Raw genomic sequence first — 27399 nt, 5'->3', positions numbered from 1 at the left:
ATTTAGCACTTTTCATTGTTGTAGAAAAAGAGTATATTATTTTAAAAAGGTTTTCAAATATGTAAACAATACCATCATCCGGGTTGATAAAGGACCCCAAATTCTGTCACAAATTAAATGGCTTGTCTATTCTAGTCCAGTATGAAGAACCCATGCTCCTGGTCTCTGGACATCAGCAGTTACAAAAATTGAAAGAAGTGAATCTTTACGATCAAAATAGTTTTCCAGTCATTGCCTGGAACCTTAAAATAAATCCTTATTATTGCTAAAGGTGTCTAATACTTTGAAGCTTAGTAATATATAATTTATTTTTGTGTACCTTACACTTTATACAGTATGTATCCTAAGTATCTTTGTTTAATAGATTACATTTTTAAATTTTTTACATTATCGTGTCATCCTAATTTATTTTTATCAGTGGGCTATCAATCACAAATAAGTGTATGACTTTAAACATAATTGCTTGGTGAGATCAGAAAAGTACTAATGAAAGATTCTAAAATAAAACTGGACTGGCTAGCCAATAACTGTGCATGGCCCATGGCTGTAGGCAAGTTCAGTTTCATGAGTTCACTTTCTTCAGACTCGTTCAGTAGAAATCCTATTTTCCTTACAGCAGACACATTGTTAACCCAACATGGAATCATTGCAATGCATACTGAGTGTTCTGTCAGAGTGGTATTTATTTTATGTAATTTAGTGCACAAAATGGTCTTGTTCGACATTTTAGTTATTTATTGACCGTTGTAATGAGCTAAAACATAAGCAATAAAACAAGAAAAAACAGAGATTGTGTAATCTACTCACTAAATATTAAGATTTTAAATAAGAGTTCAAGGTTTTGAGCCAAGCAAAAGTTAGAACAACCCATGGATCATCATCATCAAAGGGTCCAAAGCAGCCAATTATCCCTAGTGTGTTCTTGAAATACTATTTTAGAATACTCAACCAATAACAAGCTATTATACTGCATGAACATACAGTACTATGCCAGATTTTATTTTTTATTTTCAGGTGAATATCATTAGAGACAATTACAGTGTACTTGTGTTTTGGCTCATTGTACATAGCATATTACATAGCACATAATATAGTGTTCATTATATCATAAAATATATATTTATTTCAGATGTGCAAATTAAAATCCTAGATGATGAGCATCTTATAACAAAGAATGCTATACAGTTTAAAGATGTCTTTATCAAGACTACACACGAGAATTTCACATAAATACCTAAATAAAATCATATATCAACTAATTATTTTCATCTTTAAAAAATGCAATATAATCCTCTTTTGGTGTAATTGTGAGTCTGAAGCAATATATGTACTGGGTATATTTCTGTTGTATAGCAGCAAATAAAAGAGATGTTTTACCAGGTATACACATGGTGTACAAAAGAATTTCCATAACCTTTCACTATAATTTTCAAGAAGGTAAATACTGAGTTTATGAATAAGTGTCTCTGATGTATAATAACCTTTGTTTTAATTAAACTGCTTTTCTACTTTTATACAGTATATCTGGATTCCTTTGAATTATAGGATTTTTCCCTCAGACCAGCTTGATTCAGGTCAGAATATTGTTTCGAAAACTAAAATCAAAGCTGCTCAATTTAGACCAAAGAGAAAAATCTGGAAACTATTGAGCTATGACTGGAATTGTTAGATATTGTTTCTCTACTACCTGTTTCTTCACATGTATTTTTTATGAATTGGGGCAACATGGTGGGTGGTGGTTAAAACTACATTTGATGTATTTCCCATGTCTATGGCAGTTTTTTGTCCAACTGTTCTAGTTTCCTTCCTCAACCCAAAAACCTGCTGACTAAGTTAATTTACATCTCCTCCTTGTGCTTGTATGTGTTAATGCTAACTGGCATCCCTGGGTTTACAGTCCTGGCTTCTGCCCTGTGCTTAAGGGACAGATTTCAAGATGCAGCAAACCTCACCAGGATTTACTGACTTTCTGACAATGTACTGTATGGCTGAACTGACTGGATTGAGCTATCATTGAATTTCCTTTCCCTACTAATGTATACTGTAAACGTCCCAAAATAAGCATTATAAGCTCTTTAGAAGATACAGACACCACCAAACGTAGTATGGTTGTGTTGATACGCAATACATGAGCAACTGTATTACAGCAGTTTTAACTGAAGCAATTTGGCCATACAGTAAGCATGAGAAAGAAAGAGCACCTCATGTGGAACAAGAGAAGGAACTACTGCAAGGGCAGTGACTAGGAAGGTTGAGGAATGCAAAGTGTCAAATCCTGGGAAGGAAGAATTAATGATCTGTATTCATACAGAAGCATGAAGTTCTATACAGTAAGTGGCTTTAGCTAGAGGCTGACTTCTGTCCTAAGCTTTTGTTTCTAAAGCTGCAGGTATAATATGCATAGTATGAATATATCACTAGTTTCACCTCCCCAGTGAATCTTCAAACACTCTCAGTTCCACAATAGCATCGTAACCTGGCACTGTAAAGCCTTATAGCATCATAATATAGCACTGTAAACCTGTCTAATAAAGGAAATAAAGAAAAACTTACATACTAGCCCACTTAAATTGGTTTCCTTATCATCTTCTTAGATTTTAACTATTATTTATTTTATATCCCTTGCATTTAGATTTTTCACAGAACAGAAGAATGCCTTGTTTTGCAATGTATGCTTTCAAAATGTTTGTAATCTATCATATTTTACGATACCAGTGATGGTTAACAAAGCCTAAAAGTAGCGTAGCTAACGTTTGAACATATGGATCTCCATACTCCTGACAACATTTATTGGACACTTTTCGCAAATAAAAATGTGTTCATTCACAGATTTAAACATGTTACTTTTTGTGTGTCTTGTCTAAACTAATATTGGAAACTTTGCTATATTTGGACAAAACAGCTTATGAAAGATACAACTTCGAAGTGCATTTTCTCTTGGAAAAAAAAAAGTCATTTTTTATTAAAAACAAACAGTGACACTTAATCTCTTCTACACATTATCTCAAAAATAGCAATTGTCCAACAAGCTTCATGAAAAGATCATTTCTGGCAGGGGGATAACACTTTTCCTTATTAAAATATGGCATGACACTTAGGAAAACTTTAGCCTGAAGCACTCTGAGCTTCCTGAAAAATGAGCAGAAAAAGTGAGTAACATTTACTGTATATACCATACTACTTTTGGACCAGTAGGGCAATGTCAAGGTTTCTTCTCAAATCTGTAGAATTATGATAATAATAAGAATTAATCTCATATGTATAAGGCTTTTTCATCTCAACGGATGCCGATAGAATTGGTATTGGACCCCCTTCATCCACACTGAAGTGCAGCATCCACCTGGCTGACACACAGTAGCCATTGGGTGCCAGCAGCCCCACACTGCACATCAAATGGAAAAGTGAGACATTGCTTTAGCAATTCAATTAAAGCTGAAAGTTAGGAATACCAAATTGTGCAGACCCAACGTAGAATTTAACCAGTACACTCAGGATAGCACACTGACTTGCAAAAGTGATTTTAAATGACTAAGTAGCCAGGACCCTGGTCAACATCTAATCTGAAGGAGGGCTCTTACTACAGTACAGTTTCCCTGGTTACCATTCAGAGGCATTGGTTTGGAAGTCCTGGGTAAGAGGGGAGAGTGCTGAAGACTGGTCCAATAACAACACTTACAGCAGCAAACTGCTTTTCCAGCCTTGTTCCTTGTTTAGCTTCTGAGATCTGACAGTGTCAGCCTACAAGGTGGTAATGCTGCTGACAGAGCAGGCCTGTCACTGAACTCCTGCAAGAACTATTCATTTTCAGTTTATTTTGTCTCGAAAGGGCAATGGTGACTGCTTTCAAAATAAAAAAGAAGAGTTCACTAAAAATTACAAAGGGAGCAAAGTGAAGATTCTTACTGGGAATACAAGTTGAACTGTAGTATTTTTCTGAAGACAAACCATTACAAAAATTGATCTTTAAAGGTTTAAAAATAACTTACTAAAATATGTTTACTGGGCAGACATTTTGTCTTCATGCTGCTCTTTCACGTGCACATAGAAAGATGCTACACTACATTGCTCAAAGAAGTTTATTGAGTTTCCTGGTACGGTATAGAGTTAACATTAGATATTACACATCACAGCACATTCCCACTCCTAAAGCCTTTTATAGTAACTTTCCCATATCACCAACCCCCTCTCCCACCCCCCACCCCCCCACTTCCACACTCTAATCACCACTGAGTCACTCCAGGCCCTCCAGCTGAGAGAGGCAGGCTGGTCCAGATGAAGGCTTCATTACAGCAGTGAGCCTGCCAAGCTTGATATTGGTACAACAGTGAGCCAAACAGCTATTTAAGAGCTGACATTCCAGTCCTGCCTGCCTCCTGGGGCAAATGTTCTCCTGCTTTTTGTTTGGCAAGACCAGGAGCACAAATGAGAAGAGCAGAGACACTGGCTTATAGCCATAGGAGGGTCCGGGAGAGAAAGCATCCCCTCATTCCCTTACACAAAAATGTGGCAAAATTTGTGTTACGTGTACTTGCAGTGTGACTCTTTACTTTTACGTCAACGCATTAATACTGTATGCAGTACATTGATCACAGCCATCAATGTTTTCTCACAAGATGATGCATATCATTCTAAACACCATGGTGCTTTGTAACTACTGTTAAGTTTATTTTGTATAAGCTTTGGCTCATGCATAGAATACAAAAGATAATATGACGTAAACCTGACATTAAAACTAACAAAAACTTCTTGTCCCCTGAATACCTCAGAATTCCCTATAAGAGTGCTTAATTAAAATCTAACAATGAGAGTTATTTTGCAGGAGATTTGCTAGAGCATAATGCTATAATCCATGATTCCAACAGCTTTTTTGTAGCTTCATTATTTCCAGAGAAAGCTTTTTTTCTGAACAAGCAGATTATCATTATGGCATTTTCATGGTGATTTGTGGGGGGATAAATAAAGCAAAAGTCATGTTGGAGTGAGAAAAAACGACCTCAGAGGAAACAGAGATACTTCTGTTTTATTTCAATTTGTTTAAAGATACACAAACCCTTAGCTGTTGCGCACAGTGTCCTTTAATTTAAGATCTAAACCTTTTTTCCTCGCAAAAGCATTATTTTTACATTATTTTATTCAACTTATTTCATCCCTTTTGCTTATTTCAGTTTTGAAGTGATAGATAGATGTCCACCTTTATTCTGTACTTCACTCTGACTTAAAAACATTAAACATCTGCTTTGGTATAAGTATCCATCTCTGCAGGCTTGTACAGTACATTGCAGTGTCTCAGATGTACTGCTGGCACACACTGCAGTAGGCCTAACCGGACATCCACTGTCCATGTGGAAAACCTGCGGGCTAGCTGTCATTCCTCGTCTCTGTACTCAAACTGCACAGTGGGCAAGCCCGTTACCTCTCAGCCTTACTGGCTTTCTGACAGCTTCTTATTTTGGAATTTGAAAAGAGCTTGGCATTTTGTTGTGTGTGTGTGTGCAGATTTCATTGAATGTTGCAAGCTATGGGTCAGCTGTGTCATTTATTTTAAAGAGCACCTCTGTCCACAAGGTAGAAACAATCTGAACAATGTGAAAAGCAATTCTTTCACTCTTCTCAATTACTGTGCAAAATGACTGCTAGCACTACTTCTGACACTAGGCTGGAGCTGCAAGGAATGTGGAAAGCTTACATGTGTAATCTTGTATTTCTAGGGCATGGGAAGGTGGACATAGAAAATCGCCTTTTGAAAAAGATCAGAAATGTCTCAAATGCGTACATGCACATTGTTTTTAATTTGCTTTGAATTTATCATCTTAACCTTTTTCTGACATGTGCGGCAGATGACTTTTAACATGATGTGATCCCCACAGTGATGCAGGTATTTCCAGAACAATCTAGCCTCCGGTATTCTGATTTTGTTTTCTGCCCGGTGTGATGATGTCGTTTTGAAATGGTGTGACATGGCTCAACTTTACACAAGTACAGATATAAATTCTTTTTTTTTTCACCATGAGTATAATACTGCAAAACCTGGAAGGCAGATTCGCTCACCTAGGTGTTATGCATTTTGGAGTGGTTAAGTTCTGTTTGGTATTCACTTTCTAATACAACAAAGTGTCCTTAATGTAATGTACTGTAATTATCAATGAAGTAGGTGTTTGTTTGCTTAAGGTACAGTACTGTACAGTATGTGCAAACCTAAAAGTTATATTTTTGTCATGTGTCAGCAAACATGCTATTGACTGATAAAGACCTATAATGCAATGCTATGAACAAGGTATGCTGGTGATAGTCCATTCATTTACGGCCACAAAAATGAAGATGAAAAATATTGTTTAGACAGGCTGCACAATATATGCATTGGACTGCTTTATCACCACTTTCCCAGATAACTGCTTAACAGATGCTAACCATTTCCTAGGATTGACTTGATAGCATTCATCACAAGTTAAGCAATAAATATACACTGACACTTCACATGAAGCAGTTCATAAAGAAAAGCGAAAGGAAACAGCCTTATTAAACATGTGTAAATACACTAGTACTTAAAGTTATGAGAACACATATAAATTTAACTGAAATCTTTCTCCACTGGATCATACAAAGTTTTGAAATGAAAAAAATAAAGCTGACCGTTTATTGAACTTTAATCTCAGCTACTCCCATGAACCTCTAACTTCTTTTAAAGGAATGCACACTCTTCTCACAGTCAGAAGTCTATAGTGCCATCTTAAAATCTACACTGACACAAGAGAATCATATAAAAACAAAGAAACATCCCAGCAGTTTGTTTTTTTTAAAAGACAGAGCCTGAAAGAATATGGATAGGGAATGCATGATGAGTAACTTATGGTAGCTCCAGGGAAGGTGTAAAACATAATATTGTCAATGTACCTCTGTAATTGCCCTTAACAAGGAAAGAAACTGCAAGAAAAACAAATGTTATTTTTAATAAAGTACAGAGTATAGACAACAGATATAGAAAAAATAGCAGCTATGCAAAACAATGGGCCAGGGCAGAGTTTAAAGTTAATCATTTGCAAGCCTATACTCGGCATGTTCTTGATTTTTAGAAATCCCACAGCATCAAAGGAAACAGTAAGGGGACACTACTAAGAAGCTTGCATGATGGGCAGACAGCTGGAATATTTTTGCTCACACAAGAGAACACCTGAAATATCTGGAATGGGTGCTGAACCATGAAGATTAATCATAGGAGTAATGGTGGAGATAAAAATGTTTAAATGTATAAGTGCCAAGTAGAGGAGAGCATCTGAGCAGGAAAACAACTGAGAAATTGTCAGACTGTTGTACAAAACTTACAGAAAACACCGGTCATGTGAAGCTTAGTGATACTATGCAAAAACATGATGCATACAATGTTTATACAGTATATTTACATACAGTATATTTTGTCTTTATGTATGTAAAACGTTGTAACATGCATGCATTTCAAATCTTAATTCTCCAGCCTCTGGCCATTTAGACTATGAATCACATCTTCACTAATATTCCATAGGGTGAGCATGACAGAAAAGACAAAAAGAAGATTACAACCAGCATAAATATGCTGTAGGATAAAATTAGGTGTATTCAGATAAACTGTTATAACCAACTGACAAACTGCTCAGATTGTGGACAGCAATGATTGTTAACAAAGAGATATGCTTGGATTCACCTTGGTCCTAATGACAGTACAGCATATCTTCTGCTAGCATGTACATATAAATGTTCCAAGTATACACATAAATCATCTTGTAATCTTTTACTAAAAAAGATACATGTATTTAGTATGTTCTTATAATGTTTTACAAAAATATGTATTTAGTACAACCCGTGAAGATACACTGTTTTACAACATGAAGCACTTTTCTTTTGTATTAAATTTGTAAACAAAACTTTTCTGTTGGATAGAGTTCACTTTAAAATGGGTTTTAATTAGGGAAAAAAGGAGCGAAAAGTTGTTTTCCACATCCCTACTCTCGTTATTAGAGACAGCTGTGACAGTCTTGGGAAATGTAACTCTGCCCACAGAAAGTCAGCCTTGGCATACTTGACCTTTCATAGCTTTGTACAATAGTGTGACACAAGCAATGAGAACAAAAGTAACAGTACTTCACTGTGCATTTATTTAGTTATTTTAAACAGAAGCTTTCTTGTTCTGGCAAATGAAACATACTGTAGTCCCTTTGCAGGCACTCAAAATACACTGGACAAGTCACTGCTTAACCTATACTACAGTATATTCAACCTTTCTGGATAACAAATAAAGTGTAGTGATTCAAACACAGGAAATTGGATTAAATTTGATATACACACCTTATAAGTAGTGTCTTTTCCCCTATTATGTTCTTTTTATTTTTTTTTTTATTGCAGGGAAAAAACACTATTGTGGTTAAATTAAATTTTCTTTAAGTTCATACTAAGTGTATTTATGTTCCTGCTTTGTTGCAAATCTGATATAATTTTGTTGATAGCTGATAAGGATTGAAACCTTTAAGCCCAGGGAAAAGCCCCCACTGTCAAGTGATTAAAGTTATTGAGGCAGCAAAGAATAAAAGTGTCTCAGTGAGACTTACTGTAGGTGCTGCATTATAGATTACAAAAGGAGGAAGAACAAAGATGTTTACAAAAGTGAACAAAAGGTTTCGTTGAGCAAGAAAGAATAAATATTCCATTAGACACTGCAATGTGAAGTGTTAAAATAAGCACATTTGTTTACGGAAAAAAATATGTATTTCAGTTCAGTGTTTCACCTTGGCTTCATAGGCCAATATACAGTATGTGCCTAGCTGGACAGATTAATTAAAAAACAAAGTAATGAATATTTCCATTCAATTCTTTCAAAGCAATAAGTTACAAATTACTTTGCAATTCAATAAAATATCACAAATTAATGGGTCTTTTTTCGGAAATAAATATTAATTGTGGATTAATATCATTAATGATAAAAAGGAAACCTCACATTTAAGCACTGTAATATAAATGTACAGTAGATTGTTTCAAGTAGGCTTCATTACCTACACATCATTTAAGTGGATGCAAGAAAATTCAGAGGTATAAAAGAAAATACTTACAAATGTACAAATGTGTCATTTTTTTCTGTAGATATAGCTAAAATTCTAGTACACTAAAACGTATTAAATGTAAGGCAAATGCAAGAAAAAAAGTATTTCTTATGAAGCCTCACTTTTTGATCACAGGGTCATAAATGTACCTCATAAAAGATGTAAATTGCATTTTTTTCAGTTCACAGTTCCATCTAATGTTAAGTCTTTCTCAGGGTAAAACTCACCTTCCCCACAAGTTCAGACACCTTGAGAATGGGCTTGCCTTTCTGATGGCATTGGGTAGGAGGGGACTGTCCATCCCAGTCCTTCAGCTCCTCGATGCTCTCTAGGTATAGCAGGGCCTTCAGCCCTGTGCAGTAATCCTCAATCAGTGTGAAGTCCTGATTCTGAACAGCACTGCACACCTATCAACACAGAATTGCATACTAGTGAGGCATGGAAAAGGTACAGAAGGAAATAATGTAGAATGTTATGGTCTTGGCTCCTTGGGGAAATATGGATTATACAGTCTTGAACAACTCTGGGAAAACTGAAACGGTTATACAGCAGCCACGAGATGCCTCTGTGAAGCACTTTTTCTGGCACAAACAGAGACAAGAGAGCAGTTGCAGGCAGCGGGTACCACCCTTTACTGCTAGTGTACAGTGCATGTCATGGTAGCCTTACCTCTTATGATTTCAAAGGCCATTGACTTCTTACGGTCATCTTCTTGATTTATCTATATAATCATTTTTAATAAAGAACTCCTAATAGATGTATTGCTTGTGAAACAAAAAATAAACTGGTTGTAGTTGGCTTAATCCAAACCCGAACCCTAAATGTAGAATTCTAAAAAGACATAGCTCTACCCCCTGTTGTTGAAACTAATTTTGCTAGCCCGGTTTGCAGAACAGGAGGCACTCAAGGGCAACTTTTCCATAGATAAGGCTTGTGAAAAGCAGAGAATTGGGGTGCTGAAGAGCAAATTAATGAACACTATCAGAACTGGGATGAGATGTCATATTTGCATAGGACCTGTGTTGATGCTTTTGATTGATGGGTGGAGTATGCTTTCAGGAATAACTCCTTAGTTTCCATTGTTGGATCCTTAGTTGAAGTAATCATTAAATGAATCGCCTGCTTAAACAGAATGATTCATTTGTACAAGAACAGTTTATTGGTAGCAGTGATTTATTTGTTCATAAATCTATGTGGTAGCATATTATTTCTAAACTACATATATTTATTTTAATAAGTGTTCAAACATATTTATTTAAATCATGCCAGTCACTGACCTCCTTGAACCTAAGCCACTGGAAACAATGAGAAATAATTAAGTCATGAACTTATGATTCACATCAAAAACAGATGAAGGAAAAACTAGACATCACTGCTTTCATTTTAAAAATATTCCTTCTCATGAAACACAACCACCATTTGAAGTGCAGAACATCAGACAAAAGAGAAGAATATTGACTCACATAAAAGGAAATTAGAGAAATAGTGTGATATATGTACTTCCTTTCCAGAGGAAAGGAAGTACATATAGGAAGCATCCTCTGGAATAAGCGTTCCAGAGAATGCTTATTAGAATTACAGTATACCCTGTTTTTTATGCCCTATGGTGGGTTTTATCAAAGATTTATCAAATCTACTTCTTACAAATGAGATGCTTAAGCCAGCAATTTATTCATTACTAGCTTGTTCAGATAGTCCTTGGAAATGTGGTGGTTTGCTGTTTCTCCTTATATACAAGGTGAAGAATCTGCTATTTGTATCTGTCTAATCACTCACAATAAAGCAATTTTATTAAAAAAATATACATTTTGTAGCACAACTTACATTGCTCTGCTGAGACAAAACTGTCTGTACCACATAAATGTCATTATTACCACAAACGGGTGCAGTTGTTTTTAGCCTGTACGTTGTATTGCTAAAGTTCGACCTTTAGCTAACTGGAAAAGAATGCAAAATATAAATGGTTTGATACTGTAATTTTTGGTGGTGTTACTTTAGGGAACCAGCAATGTCAACGAACATAAAGGAACTTCAGAAAACAAAGCTATCACACAAAACAAATGTGTTCGGAAATTAAGAATTTCACAACTTGATCAAAACATTGAAAGGGTATCGAACAACACATTGTACTGCCAACAACATTTGAGTACCACTGTTCAGACTAAGCAAGACGTCTTAGAAGTGAGAGAAAATGGGAATGTTTGACAGGCAGCCACACATCTATTTTAAACATCTCTGCAACTGTTATATGAAAAAAGAACAAAAATATCCTGCAACACTGACAGCAATATGGTATCAGGAAATTAAACAGAAAATACATCTGTATGTTCAGAGTCATAACACCTTAATGTCTTATTGTCTACTGTATACTAAAGGTTTTTTCTCTGATACCAAATCTGTAAAATATCTAGGAAATCTTATTTCTTGTTACATTTACAGCTGTTCTATTTATTTAAAAAGAAATTTCAGAGAGAAAGCCCCATGCAGAGATAATAGATTTATTTACTCTAACCACTTCTTGTTCACAGCAATGTTTTCATTAGTATTCTGATTTGCATAGAACTTACTATTGAGAGCTGTTAAGACAGGAGTATGTCTATATGTGTATTGTTAAAAATGGTATAATTCCGAAAACAAAAGCAGAACTAGATGAGAATAAGGCAAAATATGAGAGGGACAATTTAACAATTCACTTATAAATATGCCAACTAATGACAATGATGAGCCTGGCTAGAAAAGCAGTCTTCATATTAAGAGGTAACTAAACATTGTCCGTTGTTATTAAAATTCAAGGCTCAAAACACTGAAATAGTTTATTTGAAAAGGGGGTGTGGGGAGCAGATTCATAAAATAAGCTCATGAGCATATCTCCATAAAGCTCATTTATATTAGACAAATTCTATTTCTCCAGAGAAATACAGTAAGCATTAATTAGAGTTTTTATACCTCCCACAGACTAAGAGATTTTACAGCAATTATTGGCATCAACTGATTTTTTTAAAGGTTGTTTAAGTGTAAACATGAATTTCATTCTAACTTAGAAACAGCTATGAAGTCTAAAGTAATATACTCTAGCTTCATCCTCATATCCCATAGTAACTATCACCACCATATTTATAATCAAATCACGTCTTAGTAGCCAAAAAGTAGTAAGATTTGTGACATTTTCAACATGAACACAATTATTTGTAGAAATATGTTCACTTTTGTTTCAGAATCAGCGAAGCATGGTTATAACTAAGTTCAGTCACTGCTTATTTGCATTCTGCTTTAATAGTCAAGTTCCAGAAAACACAGGGTGTGTCTCCAAAATGGTCTATGCATAAATCTTGCTGTTATAGCTGAAGCACTTCCTCCATTACTAGTGTTCATTTGCTTCAAAACATCAAAGATGTGGTGCCCTCGTCCATTGCATTTAGTACTAATGTAACTGACTCCCAGAATAAATCGAAGTGAGAATTTCTAACTAGTTTCCAGGCAATTGAGACAGCAGGCTCTTTCATCTGCTCTGTAACTCTGGCAATGCATTGATATAAACTCCTTCTGAGATCTCAAATGCTTTTATATTCCCTGGTCTCTCTGACAGCTTTTTTATTTCAAGTGATAAAATTCTAGCATTTAGCAGAACACCATCTCACTTCCCCCCAAAATGTGAAAGTTTAATACAGCCAAACAACAAAATGGTACTTAAAGCAAGTTTTTGCAGTCTTTTGTAGTCTCAAATATGATAACAGATGCACATCTACTTTTCTAGTAAAGGATGGTGCATAATTTGGGGGTGGCTTAATAGACAGCATAAACTGACATTTTACAATATGGGAGAATCAGGAGCAGATACATATGCAATATCTAATATATTGTTTTTGAAAGGTACAAATGGTTAGAGAAATGAAACTAGTAACATGGTAGTTAAGGAATTGTTCTAAAAATTAAAATAAAATCAGGAACAGCTGATGCATAACAATCGACTTAAAAAGTACATAATACAGAACATCACTACTAAAGCCATTCTTATACAATATTTAAAAATGTTCTATACTGAAAAGATGTCATCTCAAGAATTAATAACTTTAAAGTTATTTGAAGACAAATATGCTCATCTTGCAATTAATTTTGAACATATGAAAAAATTGTGTTATGTTACTATTCTGCCCATCTAGCCTGTTTGGTAAGTAAGTAAGTGATCTGAGAAAGTCATGCAGTCATTTCTTGAAAAAAGCCAGGGTATCGGCTTCAACAACATAGCTGGGTATCTTATTACATATTCTCACAACCCCCTTTGTAAAAAAGCATTTCCTTTTATCAGATTTAAATGCCCTTCCACGTAGCTTCCACTTGTGACTTCTGGTTCGTGTTTCGCTGTTCATACTGAAGAAGTTCACGGGTTTGACTTTGTTAATCCCTTTGAGGACTTTGAAAACGTGGATCGGGTCCAATTATAGTAATCTCTATTTTAGACTAAAAAGATTCAGTTCTTCCAACCTGTCAATGTAGGACATTTGTTTTACCCCTGGACTGATTCTAGGGCTGCATTATCTTTTTTTTAACATTCTGACCCAAATCGTACACAAGAGTCTCATTGAGGCATTACTAGTGCATTGTACATGTTAACATCCCTTGATTCAAATTCTGTTATTTTAAGTAAAGACAGTGTCCTAATGTTCACCTTATTACTGCTTCTCCACATTATCAAGATGTAAATGCTGTATCAACATACAGTAAACACCTACTGTACAAGTAAGTCTTTTTCATACAGTACATATATCTCCTTCAAGCTCAGCATTTCTCATTGTGGCTTTATAGTTTATGTTTTTGCCTACTGTGTGCAATATTCTACACTTGTTGACATTAAACATCATCTGCCTGCTGTTTGCACAGTCTTAGATGTTATCTTAATCCTTTTCAATTTCATGTGTTGGTTCAACAATGTTTGCTAATCCTCCTATTTTGCTATTGTCTGCAAACTTGACTATATTACTAACTATACCATCTACTGTTGATGTACAATCTACTGTAGATTATCAATATAAATTAAGAGAAGCAGTGGTGCTAGTACAGTCCCCTGTGATACACCACTAATTATTATCACTGAGTATATTATCCCCTTATTTCCTTTTTACCCACTTTTTTTACCACTTTCTCATTTTATACGTAACTTCATCAAAAGCCTTCTGAAAATCTAAAAACAGCATGCTGTATGCCCTGTGTGTGTTCATTACTGTTGTTGTTTGTTTAAAAAATCTCCTTTTACACTCCATTCTTCTAAAAATATTACAATACATTTAAGTCCTATTCTCTCCTGTTGTCTGCCTCAATTATTCATTTTATTTGCTTGCACTTTTAAAGTCTCAATGTCAAATGCAAAATGGATTTGTGTGAGAGAAAAATGACCTTACTTCTTTACAAAGTCTAAGAATATAATCTTCAGAATATCTGCACAGTGATTCTTGAAAAGTTTTACGGCTAACACCCACCACATCACTGTACCACCTTAAAGTATCATCAGTTACCTCAGATTTTCACATAACCCTTTTTGCTCACACGATTACAAATGTACAGATGTATCTTTCTCCTCAGTTATCTGTAGCTTGTCTGAATATAAGTAGACAACATTGATTATTGTGCCAAACTTCTACCCTCACTGTACAGCTAGATGATGTGCTATGAAGTACTTGGATTTCATAATCTAACAAGGGCTCTATACAATCAACTTGTTACTAATGCTTATGTGTTACTGTAGTTTTAAGGCATCAACCATTTGGGAAATAGGCGGATACACTCGAACAGTGATATTTAAACTTGTTAAATTTTGCTTGATGGAAACTGAACTCTAAAAATTGATTGAATTTGAATCTAATCACATAGAGCTTTCCAAGTGGCCATTTGATATACGTAGGGATGAAGTAAGCATCTTCTACAAGCTAGCCAACAATTGTATTTTATTGTTTCTGTCTTTCTTGTAAGTCAGTAAGAAATAATTGCTAAGAATACCTATGAAAAAGGGCTAGAGAAGCCAGTGGTCTCACCAAGCAGGGCAAAACCTCCTGAGGTAATTGCAAATTAATTTTTTTAGTAATGAATTAACTCCAGAGTATTGATCTATAAGTGGATCATGTCATCTCTTCAGTAAAGCATGTGCTTCGTAATTCTGCACAGTGTTGATAGTCTTGTTCCAATAACACTTTGATACATTTTAAAAGAGTAATGTCTAGCAGCCGCATCTTGGCTGGTATCTGTTCCCACGTGCTGTATGGAAAGGTTTCCGTTTTTCTTTTTTTTCAGATGGAAAAACAGGAACAATTATTTTCAGCTTTAGTTAGTAGGTAAATATTCAGCTATTGACTAGGAATTTTAACCTTATCCTCAACAGTGCTATTTATTTGGGTTACAGTTGTAGCATTGTGGGATGTGGAGAAGCTGTATCACTGCCCATTTGCTAAAATGAGCCAGAAAGAAGCTAGAGTACAAACTACAATTTCTAGAATCCTGCCCCTTCAAAGTACTCGGCAATCATGATGAAGTGTCTACAATATATAAAAGGCAGGGAAATATAGTTTTCTGATGTCATGCAGGAGACCGGAACAGAAATGTATGGGTGTAAACTGTTATTTTCTACACTGGAGTTGGAAGAGATCTATGACAGTTAGAGAAGGAAGTGTGTCTGACTGAAGACTGAGGGGACTGTGGGAAGTAAATGTATTCTGTTGAGACTCTGACAGTGGGACAGGGAAAAAAAAGAAAGAAAGAGCCTTCCTCAGGGAGGAATTAGAAAGCAAACACTAGTGTTCTAGTGTGAACAAACTTGGAGTGACAAGAAACTGAGGGGAAGAAAGATATGATAGATCATTTTGCCACTGGACTTTTGATTTAAAGCAAAGAGTGTTTGAGGTTTGAGGGTTGAAACCCAGACTGACTGTCCCATGATGAAAGAGGAACTCAAGAAGTGACTTAACTAAACAGAACAAGTTTTTTTTTTCATTTTACGGCTGAACTGATGCTGCTCTTGTGTAACACATACATAAAGGACTGTCCTGTTTAATTAACTCCTTTGTCAGACTGCACAAGTATCAGTATCCCAAAATAGTCACCTATATTAACTTTGTGGTGTAAACATACATCACTGAATATACAGTGGGCTCAATAATTATTGGCACTCTTGATAAAGCTGTACAAAAAAGCTGTAAAAAACAAACAGCACAGATAATGAGCTACATTTTATGCCCCTGAAAATGTGAAGACTACAGGCTTTTAGAAAACTACTTTTATTCTCCTACAGAATATTAGAACACATTTTATATGGCTTTTTTTGTTAATCTGAAGGGTGCCAATAATTATGATAATGTATGGTCTAATATGGCACTTTAGAATAAAGACAAAAATGTGTGGAAATAGTTTTACATTCTGTTTTTGGGCTTTTCAAATAATGTTGTCTGTAACAAGAATAAGAGTATGTTTGGGAAGAATTATCATTCCCATATTTATAATACACAGTAAATGTTGTGCAGAAGGAATTGGGATGTGCTGTATGGTTTATTCTCTCTCTTCATAAAAACATACTTAAATCCTTAACTGAAGAAAGTTAATGAAGTTGCTTCATAAGTGAAATGGCAGCCTGATTTGAAACATTCATGACTTTTTCAAGAATCAGGGTTCATACTGTATATGATTTTGGTAAAGACAAACCTATATGAGGTTTTTGCCAACTAGGATTATGGCACAAACAAGGCTTTGGCTATTTCTAAATGGTTGGTAAAATAAATAATCACAGTTTACAACAATAAAGGAGTTCACATAAATAGGCTGGAGATTGCTTATCTTGATTAGTAGAGCTCATGATTGGACATTTAATTCAGTAAAAGACGTTTTGAAGTTTCTGTTGATTAATGCAATTTGTGAATGTCCTATACATTTTCACTGAAATCCTGTGATACATACAAGTTCACATTTCTCAATGACATGTCAGTACACTGGCGCCAGGTCATGACAGTTTGATTTCTTTCCGATATGAGATTCCATTATTTTAAAAAAAAAACAATATCTTAAAAGGTTTTGTGAATTTAAGTTGATTGACGTCTCTTGAAATCCCACTCACTGCCCACAGTAATTTTCCATTCAGCTCCGATTAGCTCTGCTGTGCAAGGGAATGTGAGTAAACAGAAAAAAAAATGAAAGCAGGGATTTTGCAAAATCCCTAAATATTTCAGTAAATAGGTTAAATCATTGTTTAAATACAGGGGTTCACATTTTTATTGAAATATATGCAGTATATAGCCACATTTCTCCATTTTTATTCATGTATCCCTTACAATTAAAAGACTGTGTATATGAAGCAAAAATAAAATAAAAGCTAATAAGAGAGCCCTGAACCTTAAAAGGACTAATCAGTTTAGGAAGAAGATATTGTAGCTGGTCCAGTGTTGTTTAAAACAAAACACTGACATAGGTCATAGATTTTTGTCAGGGCATAAATACCACAAAAATGATAACTAAACATACACTGTATGTATACATTTATGCATACTAAAACAATACTACAATTTGTAGTCTGACATCTATTACAACCATTATTTTCAAACTGTGAGTAGCTTAACCCATAATAAGGTAATCCAAAAAAAGTGATCCTAAAGAAAATTCTACCTAATTAGTCAAAAAAGATGTTTTGCTAATTACAACATAATGAATTAGTGATTTCTTTCCCTTCTCCACTTTCCCTTGAGTGCCAGACAAATGAGTTACCAGTGGATGCAGATCAGGCCTTTTACTTCAATAGTTCCTTAATCACCTACAGGCATTTGGAATGTTTGAAGGGACACAAAAGAGTCAAGACCTCTTCCTTATGTCTTTGTAAAACAAGGCCAAAGCTCAGATTAAATGAAAAAAATTCAACCCACCTGCCAGCAGCCAATTGTAAAAGTGCCACTTGATGGAGGCTATCTGCTCACCAGAGGCTTCTTGCATCTCTCAGATCTAAAGCCCCTTTAAGTTACTGTTTTTTTTACAATTGATTGGTGAGTGAAGGAGTGAATTTAATCCAGGCCCAAACCACATTTTGGGACAAATTAATCTTGCATAAAAATTTAATAGCAAAGACTTTACAGCCTAGTTTCAAAAGCTACTGTATAAATATATACCAGAATATACAGTAAAAGATTTATCAGCAAATTATATATATATATTTCCTCAAAAGAAAAAAATACAGCAGAATGGAATATACTGAAAAATGGTTTTCATTGCAGATTTAATTGTGTCCTCATTTTGTGAACTGGAAAATCCTGAAAAGGAAGATTACTGTTGTTCACAAATACCCTTTGCAGCTGCAGAAGATATAATATTTAAATAAATATTTGCCTTCCTTACACATGAAGTAAATAACCTACAGTATAACCACATTTTTAAAAAGGTAATTATATTTACACAGCACTAAAATGTTACACATGCAGCAGCCAAGTCAGGCAGAAAAGGTTTTTTATTTACCATACAAACCTATTTGCTGAATATTGGACTGTCTGTATTATAAATAAACATTTGACAAAATAAGAAGGAGAAAATTGCTCTAAACTGTTCTAAACCCCTTTTCTATGTATCTGAATTTTAAGAATATATATTTTATAAATACCCAATAAAGAAAATCTCATTGTAATAAGGTTTCACTTTTTTGCAAAGCCTTTGCAAAAGACTTACAGTATGAAGCCTCCCCAGATCATACAGGTTAAGATCTTGCTATGTGTATTTAGGGGAAAAGGTTTAAAAGAATTAAAATGCATTAACAACTGAGAAGGTATTTAGTCTCAAAGTACTGCTGTTCTTTGCACATGCTGGGTCTGAAATAAACTATCATAACTGGTACAAAATCTTTGATGGATATGAAGCTTGAGCTTAGGCTCTAAAGCAGTTACAAACTTTCTCATACCCTTCTCTAAAGTTCATTGTTTTTTATACTATAAGCTTCATCAAAAACAGTGGACTATCTATCTTGACAAAGAGAAAACTACACATCTTTTCATTAAAGTTTTATGAAGGGCAATCATAGAATAGGCTGAGAAAGCACAGATTCTCTGAAATAAAATACTGAATGAGAAAGGCCCTGTAACTACCACATACAGTAGTCCTTCATTTACAACTCTCAGTCCCTACAGTACATACAGAACTAGCACATAAAGGCAAATTATTTTGACTATTTTCTTTATTGAAATGGTGAATTGAATTAAAAGTTACCTGCAATACTGAAGCACCGGCTTGAAGAAATTGCAATCCAGCCTCAGCTGAATCAATTCCTCCGGTTGCTAGGATAGGAAACCCTGGCAAAGCCCTGGCAATGGCAGACACTGCCCGAAGTGCTATTGGTCTAATAGCATTTCCTGCACAAAATTAAAAGAAGAAAATGTTTACGTTAATCAAAATACCCACATGGCAGTCTTTGATGTTCCCCTGTGCAATAATTGAATACTTTGATTAATTAATGTAATTTCATTTTTAATTATTTATCAATGAAACACTTTGCATCCTTTTAATGTCTTGTCATGCAAAGGATGTATGCTGTCCGCAAATATTCTTTTCTTCTTTAATTCCCATAGATGCCAGGTGTTTAATATTCTAGGAGTAACTCCTTTTTTTTTTCTACAGAAGGAAAAGGGCTGCGTTTAAAAAAAAAAACATTTTATTTCATCAGCTACTAGGCTGCACTTCCTCATTTTCCATATTCAAACCTACAGGATCAATACCAGACTCTAGTGAAGATTTATACCTCATTTCACAGATTTTGATTACTGCTGGTTTTAGAAACTACTAACACCATTCCTGTTATGCAATTGTCACAATGTGAATACATTTGTATTGCCTGCAAGATTTTGTAAGCAGTAATAAGATCGTGTTAATACATGTTTATCAAACATTAGTGAGGTAATACTCTACTAAGTATTTTTACATGCTTTACATAATGCAACAGTAGGCCAACCCAGATTGCTGGTAATCAGGGTCTATGAAAGCAGTTGTTAACATTTTTAAGAAGAGATTGAGGTGGCACTGGGGGAATTTGGTTATTGAACTAAAATGACAAGTGTGCATTTTTAATGGACTTCACACCAGTGGGCTGCATTGTGCCCTTCATTTAAAACAATTTCTGCTCAGGAAAATAAATCTTAAAGAAGAAATGAAAGCTACAGTATGTTGTACAGAGCGACATTTGGAGATAGCCCTCTCAAGACTGTTGTTTCTTCTAATATTAGTACATAATTTATTTACCTGTGCTCCAATGTCCCTAATGAATTAAAGCCTCTACTCCAATCATGCTGACAGATGGAAGTGTTTATCACATTAGATTTAACCTTGTTTAGCAAACAGGTTTCCTTTCATTGATCACAGCTACACATTGTCTACACTAATTTTGCTTTCTTGCCTCAAAAGTCCTGTTGCTGGACTTCAGAGAATGACAGCTTTACTGTGCATGATAAACAAGTTTATTATTAACATAATACTAAAAAGGGGAAGACAGATTGAGTCACAAGACTTACTTTTATATAATATTTGAGTGGTTAATGGTCAAAATACCTCTGTTTTCTGTTTCTTTGAATCAGTGGTTCTTCGAGTTGAATTATTCATTAAAACGCTATTGTAATATCTCATTAATTTCCAAATGTAGCAGCATAAATAAGAATAGCATTTGGAAGGCAAATTCAAAATGAGAACATCCTCTTACTTCATCTATTTCATATAGATGGTGTATCAGAAAGTAGTGAATGGTGATATATAACTGTTGCCCCACAGGGGTGGTGAGCCAAACATGTATTCTGGATAATGCTGACAGGAAAGGGCAAGCAGATGGAAATCAGAGCTAATAACTGCACTCACCACGTCTGTGGCTTTTAACATTTTTTGCACTTTGGTTATAAACCTTGCTTGAGGATCATGAAGTAGAAAATACATTGCTGGCCTCTGACTATAAGAAACCCATAAGCTACTTATACACCTCACATTGACAAAATCTAAAGGGCAAGCCATTTCACAAAAATCCAGCAGTGCCATACAGGTATTGCACAGACTTTTTATATTCATAATATGCTGTCTTATATCTACTGTAAGTGATATTAAAACTTTTTCTAAGACTACATACGGGCACAGAGTAGAGTAAGAGATGACAGTTTAATTAGACATGTTTATAGTCCTCTTATTACTATGAAAGTGATATTATCAACCAGTCAACTTCAAGTAAATAAATGGTCCCTTCTGACAGTAGATATCCCTTTTATTACTGCTCTATTGCTATGCATGCTAACCACCAGAAATCTCAAATTATATATTTGAACTTACAAAGCGTATGGATCCAATGGTATTATGGTTTTTATTTCAGTTTTAAATGTTTTACTGAGTCGAATGATGATAAATTAGAAAGTTAAGGACAAGACACTGTGCATTGTTCTGTTCTGTCCATGCAGTGTTTTTTTTTCAGAAATACAATTATATGGTGATCTTCAACTGAACTTTTAACTATGCTGCTAGAAGGTAAAAGTTAATCCTGATTAATCTGTTTGCTACAGTAGGTAGTATAAAAATGTTTACTTTATGGATGTGTAAAGAAACAAATTACGGCACTCATGGGCAACACCTGGCAATGAGTTAACTCGATTTCATTAGGAATTGTCATAGATGAGCTACCACAACATTTCATATTGGTTTCTTCTCATCCAACCCAAACTGTATTAATAACAGATAATAACTAAAAAGTCCTTACAACTTTTCTGGACACTCCACTCAAAGAGCTTTACAGGAAATGGGGACGCCCCTCCACCGCCACTGTGTAGCATCCACCTAGATGATGCAACGGCAACTAAGTCCATTCAGTATGCTCATCACACATCAGCTATCAGTGGGGAGGAGAACAGAGTGATGAATCCAGATTACAGATGGGGGTTATTAGGAGGCCCTGATTGGCATAAAGATAAAGTTATTATATCTGTACAAAACACTAGTGTCAGTAAATTGTTGATGCTCTTAATTGTAGAATTCTAGGACTTAAACAGCAGTGCAGATCTTTAGAAAACATTATTATCATATTGTAGGGGTGAAGTGGGTGGCAAAAAGGCTTTGTGTTTAGCACTGCTGCCTCACAGTTCTAGGGTTTGGGGTTCAGGTCTGGACTGGGGTTCTTGCCTGTATGATGCTTGCTTGTCCTCTCAATTCTCATGTGCCGAGTCTTAATATTTTTTCAGCCAGAAGGAATTTCTTCAAAAGACATGTATTCTGAAGACAAGCATCAAACACTTGATTAGCTACTCTATATTACCCCCCTAGGGTTTTAATGAAGTGTTACTTCTGTTTACTTTAACTTCACCCCTTTGTCCAGTGTAATTTTAAAAGCGCCTTTCTAATTTGTATATCAGTGCATTATAAAGGTACTAACACTCATAACTGTAGGAGCTGCATTTGCCTGAAAGCATAAGATTCTGGTTGTTAGAACGGAACATGCAATGAGGATTTTACAGCACTAACTGGGGTAGAAATAAAGGCTTAATCACATACACAAAAAACAAGCGAGTGTACCCCTGATCGTAAATCCACAAGTGGAAAACATTGAAATAGTTGTGAGAAAATACTGTCGAACTACCGTGAACATTGTGGCTTGTAAATCATCTGTTATGGCACTACTGAATACTTATTGAAAACTGCCATCTGCAAACATTTAATAGAATGAAAATGTTTCATGCTGTAATTACAATTTGACAGAGGCATTCATGTGCACTAATATTCCCCAGGAAATAGTTGACCATACCAAGCATATTTTTTACAAATGGAATAAATGGAGAAGCTGTTTCACAGCAAATTAAGTGACAAAACAGTATTTTTCAACACACAAAAACAAAATTAAAGATCTGATCAAAATGTTTGACTTACTGACAAATTTGTACAATAGATGTCCAGGACAAACAAGTACTAGAGAAATGACAGTTATTCTATCAGACAGAGTTTATCTGCTCTCTATGAATTACTCCTCAGTGACACGGGGCATTATGGAATGCTGAATGGTATTTGAAGAAGACTTTAATAAATGTGACCAGATTTGACTTAGATCATGCCAGTTACATGATCACGGTATACAATGACATCCTTGTTACCAAATTCAGTACATTTGAAATGTTCTGTCCTTGGCCCTTGGACATTTAATTTCTTGTTCTAACAAGGACTCTGAAGAGTTAATTAAGCCAGATATCTCTTTTCTAAATCCATGTTAACAATCCCCCAGAATGCTTTTTCCATATTAAATGACCCACTAGTTTGGTTCCAATAATAGTTTCCATAGTGTGGCTTGGCAGCAGATCGTTGTTTGACCGGAAGGCGTCACTGGGGGTGATCAGGTCAGCCCAGTCCATCACTGGAATACAGCTCCCCTATACTGTGGACATTTTAACAACTTGCCGTCTAAGGAAGGCTGGAAGTATCGCTAGGGATACCAATCATCCTGGTTTCTCATTTTTCTACCCCCTTCCCTCTGGTAAGCGTTATAGGAGCATAAAGGCATGATCTTCCAGATTCAGAGACAGTTTCTTCCCACAAGCTGTCAGATTACTGAACTCTACCCCTACCACTGGCTCACACTGATGTTTTTTTTCCCACACTGCTTGTCTGACTTTTTTTTTATAGTTGTATGCTATGTAACTTGTTGCTGCTGTTCTGTGTGTATGTTTTTAGTGATCCCTTTAATGACTTTGTACTGGAGCATACATGCAAATAAGCATTTCACTGCACTTGTGCATATGACAAATAAACTGAACATACTGTAACCTTACATATAACAGAAATAAAGACTTATAAGTTTGGTTTTGTCATCATTTTTATGGATGAATCTTACATTAGAAATTTTCCAGTCAATGGCTATTACCATACTATTGCAAAACCCCTGTTGTAACCAGAGATTTGTTCACCACAAATGTCTTGTGTTTCTCTATTCCTTACGTACAACTGCTAGACAACTCTCAAACATTGGAGATTGGTTTCTAGTACCTGTAACACTTCTGCCTCTTAATTGCTAATATTAGCTAACACCCTGATTAATGTTGTCAATTTCTTTCCTTGTAAATACCTCAGTGAAAATCACTTCATCAACGATTTCCCTTTCTTCAACTACAGTACATGTTTTCCTATTATTATCTTAGAGATGCTTTACTTCATCCTTTTGTGGTTGTAACACCAAGATTAAACAGTTTGTAGAACTGATATCGATCTATTGTAATACTGATTTTGTTTCAGTTTACGCCTGTCTGATGTTTGAACCACATTTTTTAATCTCCTGGCCAAATCCCAGTAGGAACTCACTGAGATTGATATGATTTTGGACGCAGATCTGAATCTTGTCATGAATCATATACCTGACAGATCAAAGTCAAAGGAGACGAAAGTCCAGTCTCCAGCAACTACAGCATTGAGAAAAACCGTATGTCTGACTTTGGTATGGTGAATATATGGCATGTGCTTAACTCCTTAACCAAAGAACTTTTTTTGACAAAGACATAAATAACATAATTTTTCTTCTAAAGTTATGTCTCCTGTAGTATACAATACTGAGATACTGCCTACAGTATATCACTATATCTATAACATGTCACATCACCATGGTAATTTCTGCAGTTTTGAAGTAACTAATAAATCTTCATGTACTCCCCACGAGCATGTTATAACAAGCTATTATAAAATTTTAATAGCTCCAGATCCTTATCATCATTTAAATTGGAGGAGTTTCTTGGTTTAAGCTGTGGCTCCTGGATTCAATGGGACACAGGTTTGATTCTACTGTATGAGTCAAAGGCTACATCAAAGGCAGTACAAAAGACTTCATTGAAACTAATGCATATGATTGCCTACCTTATTATTCAGATTGTGCTTTTTCATTGTATGGTCTGTTTCAAAACATCTGAATAAAGGCACACTGATACTTGAATGTATTGATGCTGTAAGATGGTTGAAAGGGGAAACAATATCATTTTAGTATCTCAGTAGTACCTAAAAGTATGTGTTAAGCCTGCATGGTTAGTAAAATGTGGAAACCACCCCAGAATGAAGATTACAAATATTATTATTACTAACGGCTTTAACAAAATAATATATTAGTATATATGGAGGAAATGGCAGGCCTCATTTTGAGAATGTGTTCAGTAACCTCCAACAGACTTCCCTCATCAACAACACTTGTAGAATATATTGTAGTGTTCAGTTAGATGTTCAAAATTAGAAGTTACAATGAACATACTGTAGATCAGCTTATTAATTACAGAGGCAAGGTATTGGAAATTATATTAGAATCAAGGAAATGTACAAGCTAAACAAAGTGCAACTCTGTAGAACTGATGTTACTTCCAGATATGAAAGTGAGCTGAAAGTCTAGTAGCTCCCAATGCTTCAAGAGAATGCCTAGTGCCTTTGTGGAGCAAAACTCATTGGTAAACTAAAGAGATTAAAAGATTCATACAGGATACTGTATGTACAGCAGCTGCCCTGGAATCAACCCTGAGAACTGCAAACAGATATACAGTATTTCTTATTGGCTTGAAGGAATTATTTTTCAATATGTTGACTGGATTTTACCTAATATTAGGTAAACACTAAACATTTTTAGTCTGGAACACAGGAGAATTTGTGGGGACCTGATTCAAATATTCACAATCCTAGTGTAAAAGACACTGACAAAGTAAACCGTAAGCACTTTGTTCGGAATCAGCAGTGAAACAAGAATGAAAGGACTTGGACTTGGGTTGCATGGAGGGGTGTTTATAATGGAGAACTGGAGCTTTACGTACACAAACAATTGGTAGAGTATGGAACAAGACGTCGTTGAAATGGATACATTTCTTGGAATTTTTCCAGAAACAGCAGGTTGTGATCCTCGGATCAATTCACTACTGGCAACCAAACGGACTACAAGCTCTGAATGGCCTCCGCTTGGTTTTGACCTTTTTTATATTCTTATGTTCATTTGCAATACCACAATAAAGCCATTGGACCTTTGGGATTGTACAGCAGTGGATGGGAACTGTGTCCTTGTGTCTTAAACAATACAGCAGGCAATAGCACTTCACAACTGTAATAACCAAGCACTGCAAAACCCCTACCAGATAATAACTGATACTTTGATGAATAATTCTGAGCACAGCAATATGTGGTTAAATCAAGCAGGGCATGGAGACCCAGTATCCAACTAGATTATTTTATGAAAGGATGACTTCACAAAGAGACGCAAATGGATAAGAAGCAACAAGATAATTATGTTAAAACAATATTTTGCAAGGCCTAAGGAATAACATATTAGTATCTTCGTTCATATTTTAAATTGCAACTAGAATAAAGATTAAAATATAACCAATTTAAACAATTTCATGTTTCAATGCATTTGAAACAAATATGTATACTAAAAACAAAATACATAACAATAAAAACACATTCATACATTCCCTGCCTGCGACACCTGAGTGCAGCTAATACATTTTAATTGAAATAAAATTAAGACAAAGGCTATAAAGATTGGCAATGTAGAAAATAAGCAACCTGTGTTGTGTTTTTAATAAACCAAATGGCACCTTACCCAGCAAGGAAGAGAATATTTGTATAAAAGCTCTGTTTGTATTGTATAGACAGCTGCGTTTAAAGTATATCCTTTAAATTCACAAAAAAAAGTAATTTAAAAAACAATGAACAGAAATACATTCATTTTATGAAATGTAACTGCTGACCCAATTCGTCTTATACCAAATCTCCCTCTTTGTTCGAGCTGCAAATTAATAAACCATTTGGTGAATGTTTTTCATCAATCCAGCCCATAGGTGGCCACAATAAGCCACATTTAGCCTAACACTCATTAGCAGCATTTCAGGACTGACAGACGAAGATAATTAGCAATTTACTTAAATAACCAATTTCTGTGAAAATAATTGTCATGAAATGCCCAGGACCTAGCTCTTTTTAATATAGTGTAATAAAAGTGTTAAGATAATTCTGACATTTGCAAATGCCATCAGTTCACCTTTCACATTGACAGTACGATGGCATTATGTTTAAACAATTACCTGATAAAGCAGTGTTTTAATAGAATTCTGCAGTTAAGCACTTCCTTAAAAACACACACTGGAACCAAGTCCTTATTTCAAAGGACATTATTTACCTACATGAAATCTCAAGCTTTGCTTGCAAAACAGGGCTCCTTGTACCAGAGCTACCCATATATAGATAAGGAGAAGTGTTTTCAGTGGGGTTTTTTTAATGAGATAAAGCAAACAAAAAATCTGTTATTAATTCATTGAGAAAATGAAAATGAAGAAAGCGAGACTAAGTTAGATTTCAGCAGCATAATGGA

General features: G+C 35.1%; 1 protein-coding gene across 2 annotated transcripts in view; it reads right to left on the bottom strand.

The window, feature by feature from the left end:
- Positions 1 to 27399, bottom strand: part of LOC148823476 (dihydropyrimidine dehydrogenase [NADP(+)]-like) — a 196243-nt gene that overhangs the window by 16604 nt on the left and 152240 nt on the right. For both annotated transcript variants that reach the window (XM_088927918.1, XM_088927919.1), the window contains 2 exons: positions 19281 to 19423; positions 9293 to 9472 (listed from right to left, as the gene is read on the bottom strand). In XM_088927918.1, the coding sequence (XP_088784044.1) occupies positions 9293 to 9472; positions 19281 to 19423 (323 nt within the window). The remainder of the gene's footprint in view (positions 1 to 9292; positions 9473 to 19280; positions 19424 to 27399) is intronic.

Source organism: Atractosteus spatula, chromosome 11 (assembly GCF_055471065.1).
Source record: "Atractosteus spatula isolate fAtrSpa1 chromosome 11, fAtrSpa1.hap1, whole genome shotgun sequence".
Classification (NCBI taxonomy): Eukaryota; Metazoa; Chordata; class Actinopteri; order Semionotiformes; family Lepisosteidae; genus Atractosteus; species Atractosteus spatula.
This window is presented reverse-complemented; position numbering and strand designations above follow the sequence as displayed.